This window comes from Metopolophium dirhodum, chromosome 2 (assembly GCF_019925205.1).
Source record: "Metopolophium dirhodum isolate CAU chromosome 2, ASM1992520v1, whole genome shotgun sequence".
NCBI classification, from domain to species: Eukaryota; Metazoa; Arthropoda; class Insecta; order Hemiptera; family Aphididae; genus Metopolophium; species Metopolophium dirhodum.
The window spans coordinates 41,099,052-41,117,990 of record NC_083561.1 but is presented as its reverse complement, the minus strand read 5'-3'; the positions used below and the strand labels follow the sequence as shown (position 1 = coordinate 41,117,990).

Below are 18,939 nucleotides of genomic sequence, written 5' to 3'. Positions count from 1 at the left end.
TATCTCATCGTAGGAAAATAACTAGTTTTGGTATAAACTATAAAGTAAAACAAATTAATAACAAATGCACAGACTATATTATTTTATAAATTATACGACTGTTTTGGATTATTGTTATAGCTGTACCCCTTACATACAGATCAAAATTATATAATTGCAGTATAATTTAAATATTCGTATTTATTTATTAAAAACAACTAAATAGTAGTTGAATCTTGAAATATGATTTTTTTTCCATTTGTTTCCATTAAAATACAATAGAAATATACAATAGAATATAGTATAATATAGTACCTATTTAATCAAATTCTACTCAAAAAATATAAAATTATAAATTAATCTACTGCTGCTAGTTCTGTAATAAAACAAACTTGTGAAATTAATAATTATTTTCAGTTTTAAATGTTGTCTAATCTAAATGTTTCTCTTTTGAATTTAAAAGAAAATGTTTAAAACATTGATATAAAAAAAAAAAACTAACTAAGTTATTTTCTACATTCTATTTTTTTTTAACAAGTTAAGTTAAAAGTTATCAAAAAAAGTAACTATTAACTTAACTTTTAACTTTTTAACTAGTTACTGCCCAGCTTTGTGTGTAACCTTTAAAGTATTCAATTTATTATAATTTATTCTTTATTTTTATGCTCGTTCGAGAGAAAGTTATCAATCACCGTCGTTATCAGTCGTCCGCTATCATTCACCGTTATCAGTCATTCGTTATCAACCGGGGACCGGTAGTCACTTTCTCCGTCACAGATACCGTCTCACGCCGGATTGGCGCCATTCCGAAATCGGCAGCCAAACCGGGCTCGTTCGAATTGTCCAGAAACGACCTACAGCACCATGTCTGGTTCTATGGTCGCGTGGACAACGCTTGTGTCAGTATTGGCGTTGGCTTTGGGATCGGCCGTCGATGACCGCAAGCCAAACACCGTGTTCGTGGCCATACTAATAAGGAACAAGGCTCACACTCTTCCGTACTTCTTCAGCGCTCTTGAATCTCTGGACTATCCCAAGGACCGGATGCACCTGTGGTGAGTTGTTGAGTTATTGATGGAAAAAAAAACATGCCCTTTTATTTTGGCTTCAAAGTGGTTGCAATTTTAACGCTCTGAAGTGACAATACTAGCCATCGCTTAGCGCGCCCAGAGATTGTATTTCATTCAAATTCTATATAAATAGCATATAATAATCCTGTAAATCCCACAGTCTGTCACTACTCACCTTAACTTTCAAAAATATACAAATTATTGTGATGCACCAACCTCTGTTATTCATACTGTGTTTTTAGGCGGATACAGACAATATAATAATAATAATAATAACGACAATGAATTTACTGCCGAATTTCTCTAGACTTACAAGATATGCTAGGTCAATAGAATTTAGAATAATATTTATTTGTCAATACTCCGATTATTGATGTATGCATTAATTAGGTATTAGGAACATGACAAAACTGAATTCAATAAAAATTTTTTTTTTTTACTAATGCATTACTTCCGATCCCTTAATCTTCTTAATTTACATGCTGTGATATTAACTAAGTAATATTTAATTACCTTTAATAGGTATCAAGTGAATATACAATTATACAAAAAAGTTTGTTGTGCAGGGAGAAATGGCATTTGGCTAATCTTCTATTTAAATTAATTTTGATTTTATATTTAAAGGAAAATGTCACTTATCTTCTAAGTAACATAAATTAAACATTTAACTTCTCTTTAATTGCTTTTAAAATAAAAATAATTTCATACATGTATTATGTAATTTGGTTAATATAGACATAGAGATAGACATAGAGTATACCTAATAGTGCTTTTTAGATAAGAACCTAGAACCTCATTTTTTATTTATTGATCTTAAGCATCAACTATGTCTATTAGAATTTTTTTAGGGGGGTTACAGATGTTTGAGGAACATGTGTATGTGGGGGGGGGGGATTCATCAGTAAAAACTGATCCGGGAACTAGCGACACCGACCGATGCTTCACCTTAGAATACATTAGTGACTGAGACAAACAACCAAGCCACACCAGGCCCCTTAAAAACTTTTTTGTATTTGATTCACGTTTGATTTAAAACAACTATTTATTTTACTATTTTACTAATATTATATTATGTGGGAATGGGATTTTTTTATTAGACATTTATAGAAAGTTTAAAGAAAATATGGATATCTTATAACTCAAATAATCTCATTTAAATTAATGGTTTTAATTTTTTTTTTGTTTCATAGGAATATAGCATATAATACAAAATGGATGTTGTCTTATTTTTAAAATATTATAGTGAATTGGCAATATTTTATTACAAATATTTTTATTTTCTAGGATTAGGAGTGATCATAACATAGATAATTCAACTTTAATTTTAAATAAATGGTTAAAAACATCAGGAGCAGCTTACCATTCAGTCAATGTCAAAATAGATAATGATTCAACAAAGTATGCTGATGAAAGCGGTCCTGCACATTGGCCCCATTCCAGATTTCAGCATATTGTTCAGCTAAGGGAATCGGCTTTGCAAACTGCACGAGATAGTTGGGCTGATTATATTTGGGTAAATAATTAATAATTCTAGTTCGATATATATATATATTTTAAATGTCATTATACTCTTAATGACTTAACTATTGTACTTATAGTTTTTAGATTGTGATGCGTTTATAATCAATAAGTCTACCTTAAGACATTTAATAAAAAAAAAATATCCAGTTGTTGCTCCAATGTTGAAGTCTGATGGATTATATTCAAATTTTTGGTGTGGTATGACTGACAATTATTATTACAAGAGAACTCCTGATTATGCACCTATAGTAGAGTGGAAAACTAAAGGGTGCTATCAAGTACCAATGATTCACAGCTCAGTTTTAATTGATTTAAGATTTGAGATCACTAACTACTTAACATTTAACCATAGTTTATTGCCCAACTACAAGGGACCCGTAGATGATATAATTATATTTGCTATGTCTGCAAATTTTTCTGGTAAGTTGTTAGTAGTTTTCCTTTTTACGACATTTAATAGAATGTTATAAAGTTCTTATAATTTTATGAATAATGATAAATTGGTATATATTATTTTGTCTACTAGGTATTCCTTTATATATTTGTAATGATGAAATATATGGTTTTATAACTATACCACTTGAAAAAGATAGTTCTCTAGAAATGGACATAAATCAATTGACAAATATAAAGTTAGAAATAACTGGTAAGAATCAGTATTTTAATATTTTTTGACGATTAAGAATATAACATGTATACCAAATACATTTCTGTCATTTAATATTTTCTAGTTGATAATGAACCATTACAGATTTCAAGTAATTTATCAGATCTTGATTTACCAAGTGCGCCTATAGACAATATGGGTTTGGATAATATTTTTGTAATTAACTTAGCCCGAAGAACAGAAAGACGAAACCGTATGCATTACTGTCTTAATGAACTTGGTCTAAATGCAACGTTTATCGAAGCTACAGATGGAAGGTTAGTAATTTATTTTCAGAATATTTTAAATAATATGCATTGTTAATATAATTATTTTAAAAGGTAAAACTTATAGAATAAACAGTTTATTAATAAATATGTAATAATGGTCATTTATATAAGTTATAAACACAAAAATGTACATAGAAAATAATAATAATAATTTTAAAGGTATGTCACTGTGTTAGGGGTTTCATTTTTTTTAGAACAATTACTAAAGCTTGTTAACTCATGATCATTATTTATATTATCCTGGTTGATTTCTGTTAAGTTTTCATCTTTATTTTGATGAACTGATATTCTGCATATGACTGTTCTTCTGCTTTTTGCTGATGATCTACTATATTTGTATTGGTCAAATCCAGCAACATCCATTTCATCGTTGCCACCGCATAGTTTTTGTTTTAAAGTACAGTACATTTTACGTATTGCTACCTAATAAAAATATAAATACAAACATTAGAACAGTTAATTTATATTTTGACATTTAAATTTGGTTTTGACTTAGTATTCAATAATTAGGTTGCGATTGTACAGTTTAATAAAAAGCTCAATTTATGTTATTAAAATACTAGAAAAAACTCAAAAATAAATTTAAAAGAATTATTTATGAGTAAAAAATATTAACCTGAATTTCTTGCATTCTTGCTGCGTAAATATATGAGTTTACTGCTGATTTAAGAATTACAAGACAATTAGTTGCAAAGTATGTATAAAACCTCACAGTGAAACTGGCCCAATTTGGTTGAATTATACAATCAGTACATATCAGGTAGTATTGTAAACATGCTGGCATCCATCCAACTACAACACTTCCAACAATTAGTAACGTTGTGTAAAGCGCCTTTTCGTTTTTACTCTGTTGCGATTCTGTTTGTCTATGTACCTACAGCATTCAGGCGATTTTGCGGGGATTAGAGCAAAATTTAAATAACAGATAGCTATATAATATTTACTTGATTTGGTTTATTAAAATGCACACTGCCGCTCTGTTTGTACAGGAGGCGAGAAGCTTGATGTTTTTTCACCAATATAAATATATGATAGTATACTATTCCCATAGTGGCGAGAGCAGCAAATAGTACAGCCGAAAATGTACTTCTGAATTTTGATTCTTTTAAAAAACTGAAAAATACATGTCATACAAATTATTATAAGATTATGCACAGTGTCACAAATTGAGTGTGACAAAATTCTAAGAGGACAATATAGCATAGCCCCGTAGTGCAAAAGTACTAAGATAAAGATTAAAGTGTAAGATATATACAAAAACTAGATAGCCTAGCCATCTACATACTATCTTTATACTATGATGTTGAAGTTGGCACCATAAATAAAGCAGGCAATGTATAAATTTATTCATACACATATTATATACTTTTATACTTATATGTATAAATATACTAGCTGTGTTTCTAAACATTGACTGCTTTGTAAATGGCGGTCGACTTCAATGATAAGATGGAGACAGCTATCTAGTAGTTGTTGTATATATATTATATATATATGCTAAAAACAGAGAACAGTGATTACTTTTTCTATATTTTAGACTTTTAGAGTAAAAACACAATTTTAAGAAAGCAATATTTTGGAGAGCATGACATTGTTTTTAAAATAGTGCACGATAAAAAAGTTACAACTGTTTAAAAATGTAAAAAAATGCACTTAAAAATGTATAAAATATTCAATTTTTATAGCTAAGGATTGAAAAATTAAAACATGTCCATACTGTAACCAATAAATCTAAAAAATATATAAACACATTTTTTTTTTGTAGTTATTTTAAGTTTAAATTTGGACGAAATTAGATATTTAAACGAAGGAAAACGATTTTAGTTTTGTGTTGTTATTTAAAAATATTATTCTTTGGGTACTTGAAATTTCTTAAGTATATTATTATATACAAAATTACAAAATATTTGATAGTATGCAAATGATATTAATTCAATTCACCGGCTATACTTGTTATTATTAATACAACAATATAAATATAATATAAAATATCCTGGCTGACAAACCGTCTCCGCTCAGAATCGTTTTTCATATACAATGATATTATACCATTGAATTCAAATTTAATACCATCCATTACACTGGTGTACTTGTAACCTACTGTGCAGCAGAGATTCACCCACTGACCAGCTTTTTATTTTTTAAACTTTGTTAATATCACGTATATTGAAAGTTGACTTGGGTTTTTTTTCTATTCAAACAAACTGCGACGTATATGAACACACTGTTCACTCCATTACCAACAAATGTACAGAAAAATCATAGAAACCATTACAAACACGTTGCTCAGTGGTTCTGCGACCAAGTGTCAAAATAGAATATCAGAAATAATTTGACCGTCGTAGAGTTAGTACCACATCCATAAAAGAAACATGAAATATATCCAACAAATTCGTTGTTAATTATAGGACAGTTTTGGAGTACTCCCCGATTTTGTTGGATTTTATTTTCGATAGTACTTATAGAGCATTTTCATGTTTGTGCTGCTGACAATATCAAACAAGTTACCAACACATAATTTGGAGGATATGTTTTAAATGCGTCTTCTATGGTTGTGCTGTCAACATAATGAGGGTAACAATTTTTCCACATACAAGCCATACTAATTTTTGTTGGGCGTGCCGTATCAGAGTTAGTCGTTAAGCTTTATTCGTGAAAATGGGAACAATAATAAACCACTACAGTAAATTTTGTTTCTTGCAACATAAACAGATATAAAGACACATTAGAAACCGGCATAAACTTTTTTGAAGAAACATGTCGCAAAAACAAATGGTTGATACTTGTCACCTGCTGAAGCTCGGGTGGTCTCGCAAAACATACTTACTCGTATAGCTGACACTGCGGCGATTGGAACGCCTGGCAGGGTATCATGTTGAAGTAGGCGAACAGGAACGACGGCGGTAGCGTCCACAGGAAGAACACGAACACGGTGACGGTGCCGTGCGTTACGGTGGCCGGGTAGTGGAGCGGCCGCAGGATGCCGATGTAGTGGTTGAACGCCAACACGATGAGATGGCCCGCGGTGGTGACTATGGCCCCGAGCCGGAGCGCCTCTAGGCCCAGGCTGGTGCACGTGTCCATCAGGTACACCTGGAAGCCCTCGGGCAGCAGGCTGTTGACGGTGAAGCTGAGGCCCAGCAGGAACGACGTGTACAGATCGGTGCCGGCCAGGCTGAGGCTGATGTACAGGGTCGGCGATAGCGGCCGCCGGATCCACAGCACCGACAGCAGCAGGATCACGTTGAATATTATCGAGAACACGCACAGCGATATCAGCACCGGCGTGAACGTGATGTACAGAAAGTGCGAGTAGTGCGCGTCCACCACGTCGTTTTCCCACGTGTTGTTCGGCATCGGTCTCGTGTAGTTGCATCGGTCGCTGATGCTGTCCGCGGTTTCCATATTGCGCGCCCTGCAGCACTCGCGGACGTTGCCTGGATCAGCGGCGACGTGCCTATATTTGATCTGTCCTCGGGCCTGTGGACAGACATATTTTGATCGGTGGTTGAATGGTCGGCGACCGGCCAAATTGGATTAAGAGGACGCCACAAGCGTACAATATATATACATATTATGTGTTTTGTCCGTATTACAACTACGTAGGTAGCAATTATTTTACGTTCACATTCATCCATTTTACTCTGTTGTTTTTTGAAATTACAGTGAATCGATCTATTATGAAGAATAATATGTATAGGTAAGATTAATTCATCTAGAGCATCTCGGAGGTCTTTGTTGATAATTTTAATTTTGAAGCAACTTACAATGAAAAAATGTACAATTTTAAAATGTTTATGACTTGATTCGTAATTAAAATATCAATAAAAGCCTTCGAAATTCTCTTGATAGTAATCTTACTTTTTAATTGTATAATGGATCAATTCACTCTAATTTTTAAAAAAACCGAGTAAACTAGATTATTGTGAATGTAAAATATGCTAGGTTGTACGTTTGTAAGACAGGCATAGTGCGCAAATAGCGTTTGGGATTTGGGGGGCTAAAACCTTACATTTATAATATTGAATAAGCTTAAAACAAAATGTAGGAAATGTTTGGGGGGGGGCTATGGACTTTTTTGGGGAGCTTTGGCTCTAAAGCTCTCCTCCCTACTTGCGCCTATGGACAGAGACAACATGCGGGTGTGGCGTTATCTTAGTATTATACCATAACTGTGCGTATATTGTTATATACTATATATATAGATTAAAGATACGCGTGTGCACAAGGGAGATTGTAAATTTGAATTCGAATTTCCCGTTTTTGTTGCATCGTTGATATATTATATGCACATTCAATATACGGATATAACTATTAAATAACCTCAGTCCTATTAAAAATACGACGCCGAGTTTTATCGTTAACCCGACGTGTTTTACACACCTATACCAGTGGCGTAATTAGACACTTGAGGGGCCCTAAAGTCAAGTATAAAATAGGGCCCCTACTCGAAAATGTAAATGGTCTTAAACAATTCAAGGTACACCACTTCCTTCCCTTCCACCCGGCAATATACAAATCCTTTCCATAGTAAATTACTAATTTTATAAAATTTAAAACAATTCTATAAGCCACAATAAATAATATGAGATCTGTAAAACACAGAAAAAAACTTTTTTTGAAATATTATAAACTTAAAAATGATAACCAATATTAATAATTGTAGAGCTCTTTACAAGAAAATCACCTACAAAATGTTTTACAATTACGTATTAAAAAAAAAACAATGGTAGAGAAAATAAACTCTTAATAGCAGTTATATAGCTGTCTATGTATATAAATCGAACATGTCCTGACTGACTAATTTACGTACAGCCTAAACTATGATAGCTAAAAACTTGAAACTTTCTTGGTACCTGCGTACCACCATGAAAGGTTGAACTATGGAAGGATTTTAAGAAATTCGTATTTAATAGAGGTGCTTATACAGTTAGGTACACGAAGATTTTAAGATTGACGATTGATATCAAAAAAATTTTTTTTTTATAAATGGTTGCCATTGGTTAATAGTTATAGACTTTAGTAATAATAATAGTAATTAGGTAGTAGGAAATGAGAGTTAGAATTTGTTTGCATAGTATAAATGGTTTCTATTGGTTACATAAAATAAAATTGTCATTATAGGTATGACTGGATATAATTTAAGATTTTTAACCTGTATTTGATATTTGGTCACTTTTTTTCCACGTAATGATTGCACAGTCACCCACCCGGCCATCATTACCCATCATCGTCGTCGTCGTCGTAGTAACTCTCATAATGTTTTCTGTATTATTTTTTCAAGTTGATAGTTATGAGTTTATGACTATGGTCGATAATATACTGTTTGACTAACCAATCGATTAATACTTTTAGATTTGCATAGCGTTGCGACCAATTAATTGCTCAAGTATGGTGACCTGCCGTCCGCACCCACCATTATATGACACTAAATACGGCGGTGGTATTTAAGAGGACGCAACACCCGCATGTGTTGTCTCTGTCTTACAAATGCGTAACATTCCAATTTTACGCTCAGAAATTCAAGTTTTATGCCATTAGCTTAAAAATTAGAGAGAATTGACCTATTATGAAACTTGATGCTATAAGAACATTATCTATGTTTGTTTGGAAGTTTTTTTACGATCATTCGGTTTTTAAGTGAGTTATGAGCATTTTAAATTTACATCTATTATACACGCTATATCTCACTTAAAAACTGAATCATCATAAAAAAACTTCCAACAAAACACAGATAATGTTCTTACCATCAAGTTTCAAAATAGGTCGATTCATTCTAATTTTTAAGCTAACGGCATAAAACTTGAATTTTTGAGCGTACATTTGGTATGTTACGCGTTTGTAAGACGGAAATAACACATGCGGGTGTGGCGTCCTCTTAAGTGTCTATAACTTCCAAACTAAGTGCGTGTGGCACATAATTTTGCAGATCTGTAATTACCGTGGAGAATACTAGACTCTAAAAAATAAGTTACTTTTGTAAAGTAGATTTATAATACCATTTTTACTTGGGAAAGAAATGTAGGAAAATTAATGTGTTCTTTTAAATGTATTTTATAGTTGATTTACGTATTTGGCATTTTTTTCGGGCAACGAAGTGCATGGAGCTTACTAGTATTATATTATAACATATTTATTGTTTTTATGATGTTATCCGTGTGTAATATGATACCGTTTAATACTTATATAATTTGAACTTAATTCCGAGTTTCCAACTGAAGAACTGATTTATTTATTTACTTTTTTTTAAATGTCTAGGAAACGATTTTGCGGGAATGACAATATAAGATACAGTTAATAATATACAAAAAATATTATTATATGTATATCTAATAATACAAATTGTGATGAAAGTAAAAAAAAAGTTTATACAAATATGAATATAGGTATATATAATATATATGTATACATTTAATAATATTTATTATAATATTGCATGGAATCAATAGGTAAAGAAAATAAGCATATTATTCGATTTCAAATCTCGTTCATATTCCCTGTTTATTATACCATCTAAATTCTAGACGTCTTTATATACAAAAGAGAGAACACCATAAATAAAAAGTATTCCGAACTTTTTGGTTAAGAAGAAACTCGGTTCAAATGCAGTTAATGGCGTTAAATAAAGTTTTTAGTTAAGTTAAGGATACTATACGAACATATTATATTCATGGTGTACATTTTTCATCTTAGAGGAAATTAAGTTTCCTCACAAATGTGTTCCCACAAGGCCGATTCGGTTTACGTGTTATACACTGTTATAAACATTCATACATCATTATATTAAAATGTTATTAATTTGTATATTTTAAAACTGGTTTTATAGTTAGTTATTGTATATGCATATGAGTTACAAATACATACAATTAAATTGTTTTAGTAGAATTTTCTGGTATATTCATTATAGGAACATGAAAATACGATTAATTTTGTAGGAAGATGTTAATAAATCATATTACCCAAATTATTAGGTTATATTTAAATAAAAAACGAAATTTTCATTAATATAATACATTTTTTAAATTATACATAACGTTTAAAGTGCTTAAACCCTCGAGGCTTGAGTTATGGAATTTTGTTATGAAAAATATTTCTCATATTCAAAATAATAAAATAAACAACTGACTATAATTTCACGCATGTATATATAGGATTATTAAAAAGTTGTGGAATAATGCAAAAGACTTTTCCTCGAATTCAAGCCTCCAGCTACCTATGTAATTCTATGTAATCTATTTAATTTTGTCTCTGATGGTCTTAACTCTATAAAATCTGTATAAACTAATTTTATAGTGTCTTATAAACTTCAATGTTTTGATTGTATACGATCAATAGTATTAATTTTTGAATTGCGTATTTTTTTGAATTTTGTCTATATCTGAAACGTATTATAATATTTTCTAAAAATTATAAATTGCATAATGAAAAAGATAATAAATAAAATCTAAGCATAATATGAAATAAAAATAGAATATTATTACAATATTCAATATTATTTATTAGTGAATACTTACTATATAATATAGTGAAAGGTGGGTAAGTGGATGTCGCTCTGCTGTACAGTAGGTTACAAGTTGGTCACTGTAATGGATGGTGTTAAATTTGAATTCAATGATATAATATCGAAAACGGTCAGTCAGCCTATGATATTACAAAGTATATTTGATGATATTCTTGTGAATAAAGTAATTTATATATAACCTATTTACGCGGAACCTTCTTTTAAATTTTCAATCCTTAGCTATAAAAGTTGGAAATTTTATAAATTTTCAACTACAAAATAATTATTAAATTTTAAATTTGATAAATTTTGTCCAAATTCGACCTTTAAATGCTTATAAAAAAAAATTGTTCCTATGTATTTTTAATATTTTTCAACTGCTATTGTAAAAATATATCAGGAGCCTTGCATTAAATGTTCACGCTTTTTTACCCAACAAATAAAAATTTATTGATATTTATAGAAAAAAAAAACTAAAAAAATTGAAAACTGACAATGTTTGTAAACAGCTCAAAAAGAGTCAAATTATTTTTTAAATTTTATCGTGTATAGAAAATGCTAATGTAAACATTCAGTGAAATTTTCAAGTATCTACAGTCATTCGTTTTTTAATTACAATAAAATAAGAAAATCGTTACATGAGAAATCAAGTGAATATCAAATGTTGTAAAAATATAAATTTCAAACGCTCATAAAAATTTAATTTGATTTGCTTGTAGACATTTTTTTTTTTGATAAAGGTAGACAAACTTATGGATAATCTTGTAATACATTTTCAAATCTTAGATTTAAAAAGAAAAATTTTTTATAAATTCTCAACTCAAAATAAATTGCAATTTTTTGTGATTTTCCGTATTTTGTGAAGATTTGAACTTTAATTGCTTATAAATAAAAACTGTGACTAAGGATTTTTAATATTTTTCAAATATCATTGTAACATATAGTAGGAGTCTTGTATTAAATTTTCAAGCTTTTTTACCCAACAAATAAAGTTTTATTGACATCCATCGAAAAAAATACTAATAAAATTGAAAACTGAAAATGTTCCTCAACAGTTCAAAACAAATCAAAATATTTTTAAAATTTTATCGTGTATAGAAAATGCAAATATAAACAACCAGTGAAATTTTCATGTATATACGTTCATTTGTTTTAGAGTTACACCCAAAACCAAAATCGATTTTCTCAAAAACCAATTTTGCGTAAAAATTCCCGTTTTCCTTAATTTTTATTTAGTTTTTCCGGGCGCTTTTGAAAACTATTGGGAATTTTAAATTTTGACCTGCCAAAAGTAACAACTAGATTCACTTTTCCATCGAACAAGATACTGAAGTTGAAAATCGAAGCATTATTTCGACTGCTAATCGTGAACACAGACACAAAAATAAAAAAACACACATCGTTGTAAAATCAATACATTCATCGCTCCACTCAGAATCTAATACTAATAATACTATACACCATGACATCGATAATTGCATAAGACAACATTGTTAATGGTCACTACTTCCAATTTTACCAAAAGCTTTTTAATTTTATATCTTTTTATATACATTAGTAATTTAATATCTATTTGAATTTTTGACACTTTTTATTTTATATATTAGTTCTTAATCTAAATGTTGTTATGCTTTGTTAAACTGGCGCCAGCTTATATAGCCAAGTCTGTTGGAAGAATGTATATATCTGTGTTAAATTAGTTGTCTGACAGTGCATTGGTATATTTATTCGTAATTTATAACAATTTTATACTTGATAGCTCAAGAAAATACGGCAGGGGAAACGATATCAAGTTGCGTAGGCTTTGGTTGAAAATGATACATCATCACTGAAAAAATATTGCTCTTCAAAAGTTTAAAATGATATTGTGGCAATCACTATACTGCCAACCATTCGAAATTTTCAAAGCTATTTTGTTACACAACTTTAATACATTAAATTATATTAGTACATTTACTAATACCATGTAGTCAGAATATCCATACAACGATTTTTTTCGAAATAGAATAGTTCTTCCTATATTTTCTAGCATAACGTAAAACAGGTGTGATGTTAAAAATATTTAAAACATATAAAAAAATATTTTTACCTAGAACCTATAAGGCAGATGTATTCAAACTATGCTTCGCGGCTCCCAGCGGCGTCGCGAGAGTTGTAGGGATCCGCGTCAAAGCACAGGAAACCAAATTTAATGTAGGTCAAGTATAATTAATATAAATATTATTTATAATCATTAAAGCGATTATAGAAACAATAATGAAACACATTACTCGACTATTTGAAGTTTTATTTATAGTTCTAAAGTCCCCGTTATTATCATCCATATCGGCTATAATATTGTATCCGTAATGTTTCAATTGTTTCATAATAATTTGGAAGCAAACAAAAATATTGTGTACACACAAAAGAGCCGTGGGATGATAAAGTTTGAATACTTCTGCTATAAGGTATAGGTAATCCGTAGGTAACTATGATTTATTATATTATTAAAATGTTTTATTTTGTATTTTGATCAAATATGAATAAGTAAAACCATGACTGATTTAACAGAGCTCGAGCTTTGTTTTTTATGTTCTTTTTTATAAATCTTAATTAGTTTTTTTTTTCATCTAAGAGGGTGATTTATACTGAGTACTTAAAAAAATATATTAATTTCGTATCATATTACTTTCATTAACAATTTAATAATGGCTAACGGAGTACCTAATATAGTATAAAATTGTATAAAAATCCAATAATATCACACGTATATAAACATACACAATGATACTGTCTAAAAACTAAAAGTATAGAAATCTTGACAATGGTAGCGAAATTGAAAAAGGTCTCCATTATTCTTGGACACACTACTTGGTACATATATGTATATTGTATGTACTAAAAATTAATACGGTTGATATAACCGGTAAAGAAGGAAAGTCTGCTATTATTTTAATTTTATTTCCACTGGATAATTATATTTTATATCACTGTATTGCTATTTTCATTTGTAGACCAGCTGCAATATATATATTTTTTAGTAAGAATCCACCAAAGTGGATTTCGTAGTGTTTTTATGACTTACGTACAGTTTCAAAAAAACAGAAATCACTTTTTACTCAACATAGTTAAAATATTCACTATAATGTCTTATATTGTACGAAATGTAGTGTATATTAGACGGATTATGACGTTTGTCGATTATTTGAATATAAATACGAAAATAGAGTTAATGTTCCGTGAATGAAATAAATATGTTTTGATATTTTGGCTTAGTTAATTATGTTTGTTCAGAATACGATGTACTTATAATTTATAATGAATAGTACTTTACATGATAATAACTAAATCAATTATTATTTGGTATTTAATGTTATTATTAAAATTATTATGAAGAAAAAGTGTCGTTGTACCATGCCATAAATTATATAGTGACGATAATCTACTACCTATATAATATGTACATATATATTTATATAGGCGTGAGTGTACTAGAGTGAAACATCCGGCACGCGCCCTGATTATAAAAACCGTCGCATTTTTGATAGTAATATAAAAAATATTTTCAAACGATAATATAGGATTCAAAAACAGAAATTACATCAGCTGGTTCTTTCATATAAAACGATTCAAGTAAGATTCAGTAAGTAGCCGTGATTGAGATGTGCAGCTCTAGCTAGTCGTGATTTACTTGAGTTTATGTTAACACTTAAATGGCAATTTAATTGTAAATTTTGAAATGCCAATAAAATAAATTGAACTGGGAATGTGTCCTAGTATGTTATTGTTAGAACTTTCTGAATATGGAATGTAAACGGTGTTAAATTTGAAATGTTGTATCAATTTGTTTGAGAAATGAATTGTTCATTTACGATCCATTTAGTTTATATTTTAAGAGTGAGAAGCGTAACCTACTGGTGAAGTTACGCGTATTAACTTGAGTATTATGGTCTATTTATCGTAATAATAATTATACATGAGATATCGACTGTCGGTTCAATCGATACCTATGTAATGGGCAATTCGTACGCTAGGATTTAATTGGTGGTTTCAAATTTTCATTTTCCTGGATTTAAGGGATCGTCTGCACTAATAGATGATATTGGATCTACGGGTCAGTAAGCTATACGTAAGTCACGAGACACGGAGGTGACTCCGCGAACTTGTAAACTAATTCGCCTGGAAATTGTTGGAACAACGATTTAACCTTCTATCAGGGTCTATAGGGGCGAGACAAATCGCATGTCAAATGTCTTGGGACTATTGAATAGTCTTAGGCGCAGTCGCTAAAGGAACTAGAAAAACCGGACCATATATTTTGTATATCACACGTGTTCAGATCACACCATAGTTTAAATAAAATAAAACTGTGTTCTCATATTCAATAAATAGACCTTAAAACAGGGGAGCAAAACTATATATTGGCCCCCAATTTACAATTTTTTGGGATGGGGCGGGGGGGGGGGCTGCCTTTCCCTCACCCAAGATTACACGTATGATGGTATATCTAAAGTATTAGTCATTACATATTTCGATTAATTTTATTAATTAGATTCCTAGTGGACGTTGTGAAAAGTATCCGTTTTTACGATTATAAATACTTTAGAACCCTAACATTTTCCAAAAATTTCATTCAATGTGCTATATTGCATTGAAAATTGGTTGTACCTAAGTTATGTTAAAAAATTGGAAAATTGCCATCTTCAAAGCAGAAAAAACGGCGTAACTTAAATTACATTTAGGTATTTAATAATATGTGATGAAAATGTCTTTAAATTTCAATATGACATCCCATCCACTTGCGAGACCACTATAAAAGTAATATAATATTGTTCTCTTGGCGTTTGTGAACTTCGCCATTTGTCTTAAACCCTTGATCGTCTTAAAGTTGTAAGTAAGTCTCACTAAGTTGTAAGTTTTATTATAATTTATCGCTCTAATAATGTTTTATTTTATATCATTAAGATAAATCATATAATATATAACATCATAATACAAATAATAATTCTTTCTGTTTTCACCAGTATTATATTTTATTTATATAATCTTAAATACGAGTATTTTAAAGTGTTTCGTATACTACATTTTTGATTCTGAGCAGAGTATTGACTTAACAATGACGTGTTTTTATTTTTTTCTGTTATTATTGGAAATAATGAATAGATTCATGCTGAAAGGTGAAATAGTGATAACCTGTGTTGACCTAAGTGATTAATCTAGTCTTTATGTGTTATAATATGATACCTTTAAACATTTGATATCGAAATGTTATATACAAATGTGAACAAACAAGAAAATATTAAATGTATACAATTTACATAATATACCTAGTTATTTATGTAACTCATTGTTAAGATTCAAAACCATATTTTAAATATTAAACTGTATTGTAAGCTTATATATAGGGTATTAACTATTAGTGTTTGTCAGATTGTAAAATCTTATTTGAAATGTTTACTATATTATTGTGTGGATAGCTGAGAATATTAATTTTTTTATAAAAGTACTTATGCTTAAAAAAAGTTTATTTATTTTTTTACTATTAAAGATTTTAGATTTTAATAGCATTTTGTTTAAAAAAAAAATTACAAGTTCAATTATTAATTTATTTTAAGGCATGTTTATAGAATTTTACATTTAAACAAAAGTATATATTCTACAGTTTTGTTTACAACGTATTTAAAAATACATTAATAGTTTGAAAAAATTGTTAGTTATACAAATTATTATTGAGAGGGACAAACAATCTAGTGGGTAGGTAGTTAAATATCTGATTTAGATTTGATATGAGTTTGAGATTGAAGTGAAAACTAATAACAGGTAGCTGGTAGGTACATTTATTACTTTCAAGTATAATATGTTTATGTAAACAGGGACATTTGGTAGATATTAAAAAAACTAATATGAAAATAATTCGTGTTAATAATATTATTTATTATTATTATTTAATCGAAGAAAAATTTACGAAAACTACGCAAGGTGTCTAACAATGATTTAAATTCTATTTTAAAATGGTGGGGTTATAGATTTTGCAAAATTTTATCTTTAAAGTATTAAAGATGCATGGGATAGGTAGTCTGTATATCTTACACGTTTTTGAATATTAACAGCTGGTTGTTTTCATTATAATATTCTGTATTTTTATCGTTAGTACCTAATTTCTATATTGTACAATATACTCTATTTATCTATAATTATTACTTATACCTACATATATTAATTTTTTTTAATATTGGGATTGAAGTAATACGGTTCATTTTAAAAGGTTACAAAAATATTATTAAAAAAAAAATCTATCATCTGGAGTATAAAAGTATTTAGTAGTTTTAGTTTTACTATATCCTATTACAATTAATCGTAGGTATATTTTTTGTTACTTACTAACGTAAAGTGTATGATATAAATTATAATTTATAAGTTATAACTATAGACACAAGTTCATCAAAATAGCTTTTTTTTTTTTTTTTTTATTAAAAGAATAATTACAATCTATACAAACATTTTATACAATAAGTAATTTTTTTGATGGAGAATAGCGTTGATATAACAGAGAGGGAAGGTACTCAGTAGTACCACCCGACAGACAATCAAAATAGCTAAACTCGTAATTGAGTAAAACTGATATAATATATCCCATTTATGGCTTATATTTAGGGTTATAGTATGGTTGATTATTTCTTCGTTTACGTTAGTGTGTGTGAGAGTGTATACTATATAGCCTGAGTGTACCCGCGGTACCGTACCTACGTTGCAACGGAAGTAAAGTTTATGATACATTAGTTAGTAATGACACGATAAGATACTAATACAATTTATAGTATTTTGACCCTAGTTCAATACTTTTCTATTACTAACAAATTTTTTGTTTTTTAGCTTGTACAGATGCATTGAATTTCCAATAAATAATACACGGATAAAATATTTTTAATTTGCTAGAAACATTTAAGTGGATTTGTTCAAGTTTCGATATCTTCATTTTACCGAGATTAAATGTCAATATAGCTTTGCTGTGTTCACTTAATAATATGATATAATATTATTGCCACTTTAGAATTTAATAGCAAAATTTGTACCCGTCTAACTACATACATAGAGTTTTAAAGCGATTAAAGGCCCACTATTTATTCCATAGTTTATGGTTTACTAAAAGAGAAGAATTGTTGTGTAATTTCTACCCTTAATACAATTTATTATATTTGTTTTTTGGGAAATGTTTAAGTGACAATGCAACTGACTCTACTCATTTGAATAGTGGTTCATATTAGCTTAACAGTAGTGGGATTACGGTCAGATAGTAGTCTTATCTAATTTCCGGTCTTGAAAAATATATTAATTATCATATACGCCATATTTTTCTAAAGATTAAAGATTTTAATTACAATTTATAGCTGTTCTAACGAATATGTGCCTCAATCATTTAATATTAAAAACGTTTTATTTTAAAAAAATCGTCTAAGTATTAAAGTATTTGTTTTTGCACTCGTTTAAAATAGTTTTAAAGTATTTTATTATTATTGTTGTTTATAATATACCTAACACTGTGTAGTAATAATATATTTTTATATAAAGACTGAATATTATTTATTCTAGACAATTTTTTTTTGTTAATATTTTATTTGAAATATTATAATAATATAAACATTATAAACACGTTAAAAATAAGTCTCCCAGTGGTGAACTTTATCTTTTGATTTTTTTTTATGTTTTAACCAAATTAAAATATAGGAAATTTGTGGCAACTTCTTACAGTTTAGTTCCTACTTCCTACTGTTTAGTTTGCAAGGTACCTATTGTAAATTAATTATTTGACATAATAAGACATTAGACGACCGAGGACACTAGTATAAGATGAGTGATAACAACACATTTATAAGGGCATTCAATTCATTTAAAAAGTTGGTGAAAAGTATACTGTTGTGAATACTTTTTATTTTTATTCATGTAAATAACACA

General features: G+C 29.2%; 2 protein-coding genes across 2 annotated transcripts in view; one reads left to right on the top strand and one right to left on the bottom strand.

The window, feature by feature from the left end:
* Positions 1 to 726: 726 nt before the first annotated feature.
* The window catches only part of LOC132938758 (glycosyltransferase 25 family member), a 72,695-nt gene continuing 54,482 nt past the window's right edge, over positions 727 to 18,939 (top strand). Inside the window, exons 1-5 of the mRNA XM_061005776.1 lie at positions 727 to 1,034; positions 2,334 to 2,562; positions 2,648 to 2,990; positions 3,097 to 3,216; positions 3,302 to 3,494. Of these exons, the coding sequence (XP_060861759.1) occupies positions 844 to 1,034; positions 2,334 to 2,562; positions 2,648 to 2,990; positions 3,097 to 3,216; positions 3,302 to 3,494 (1,076 nt within the window). The 5' untranslated portion in view covers positions 727 to 843. The remainder of the gene's footprint in view (positions 1,035 to 2,333; positions 2,563 to 2,647; positions 2,991 to 3,096; positions 3,217 to 3,301; positions 3,495 to 18,939) is intronic.
* Positions 3,504 to 18,939, bottom strand: part of LOC132938759 (trace amine-associated receptor 4-like) — a 37,713-nt gene continuing 22,277 nt past the window's right edge. The window contains exons 2-5 of the mRNA XM_061005777.1: positions 6,334 to 6,986; positions 4,451 to 4,619; positions 4,123 to 4,380; positions 3,504 to 3,929 (exon numbers count right to left, since the gene is read on the bottom strand). Coding sequence (XP_060861760.1) covers positions 3,660 to 3,929; positions 4,123 to 4,380; positions 4,451 to 4,619; positions 6,334 to 6,911 — 1,275 coding nt within the window. The 5' untranslated portion in view covers positions 6,912 to 6,986 and the 3' untranslated portion in view covers positions 3,504 to 3,659. The remainder of the gene's footprint in view (positions 3,930 to 4,122; positions 4,381 to 4,450; positions 4,620 to 6,333; positions 6,987 to 18,939) is intronic.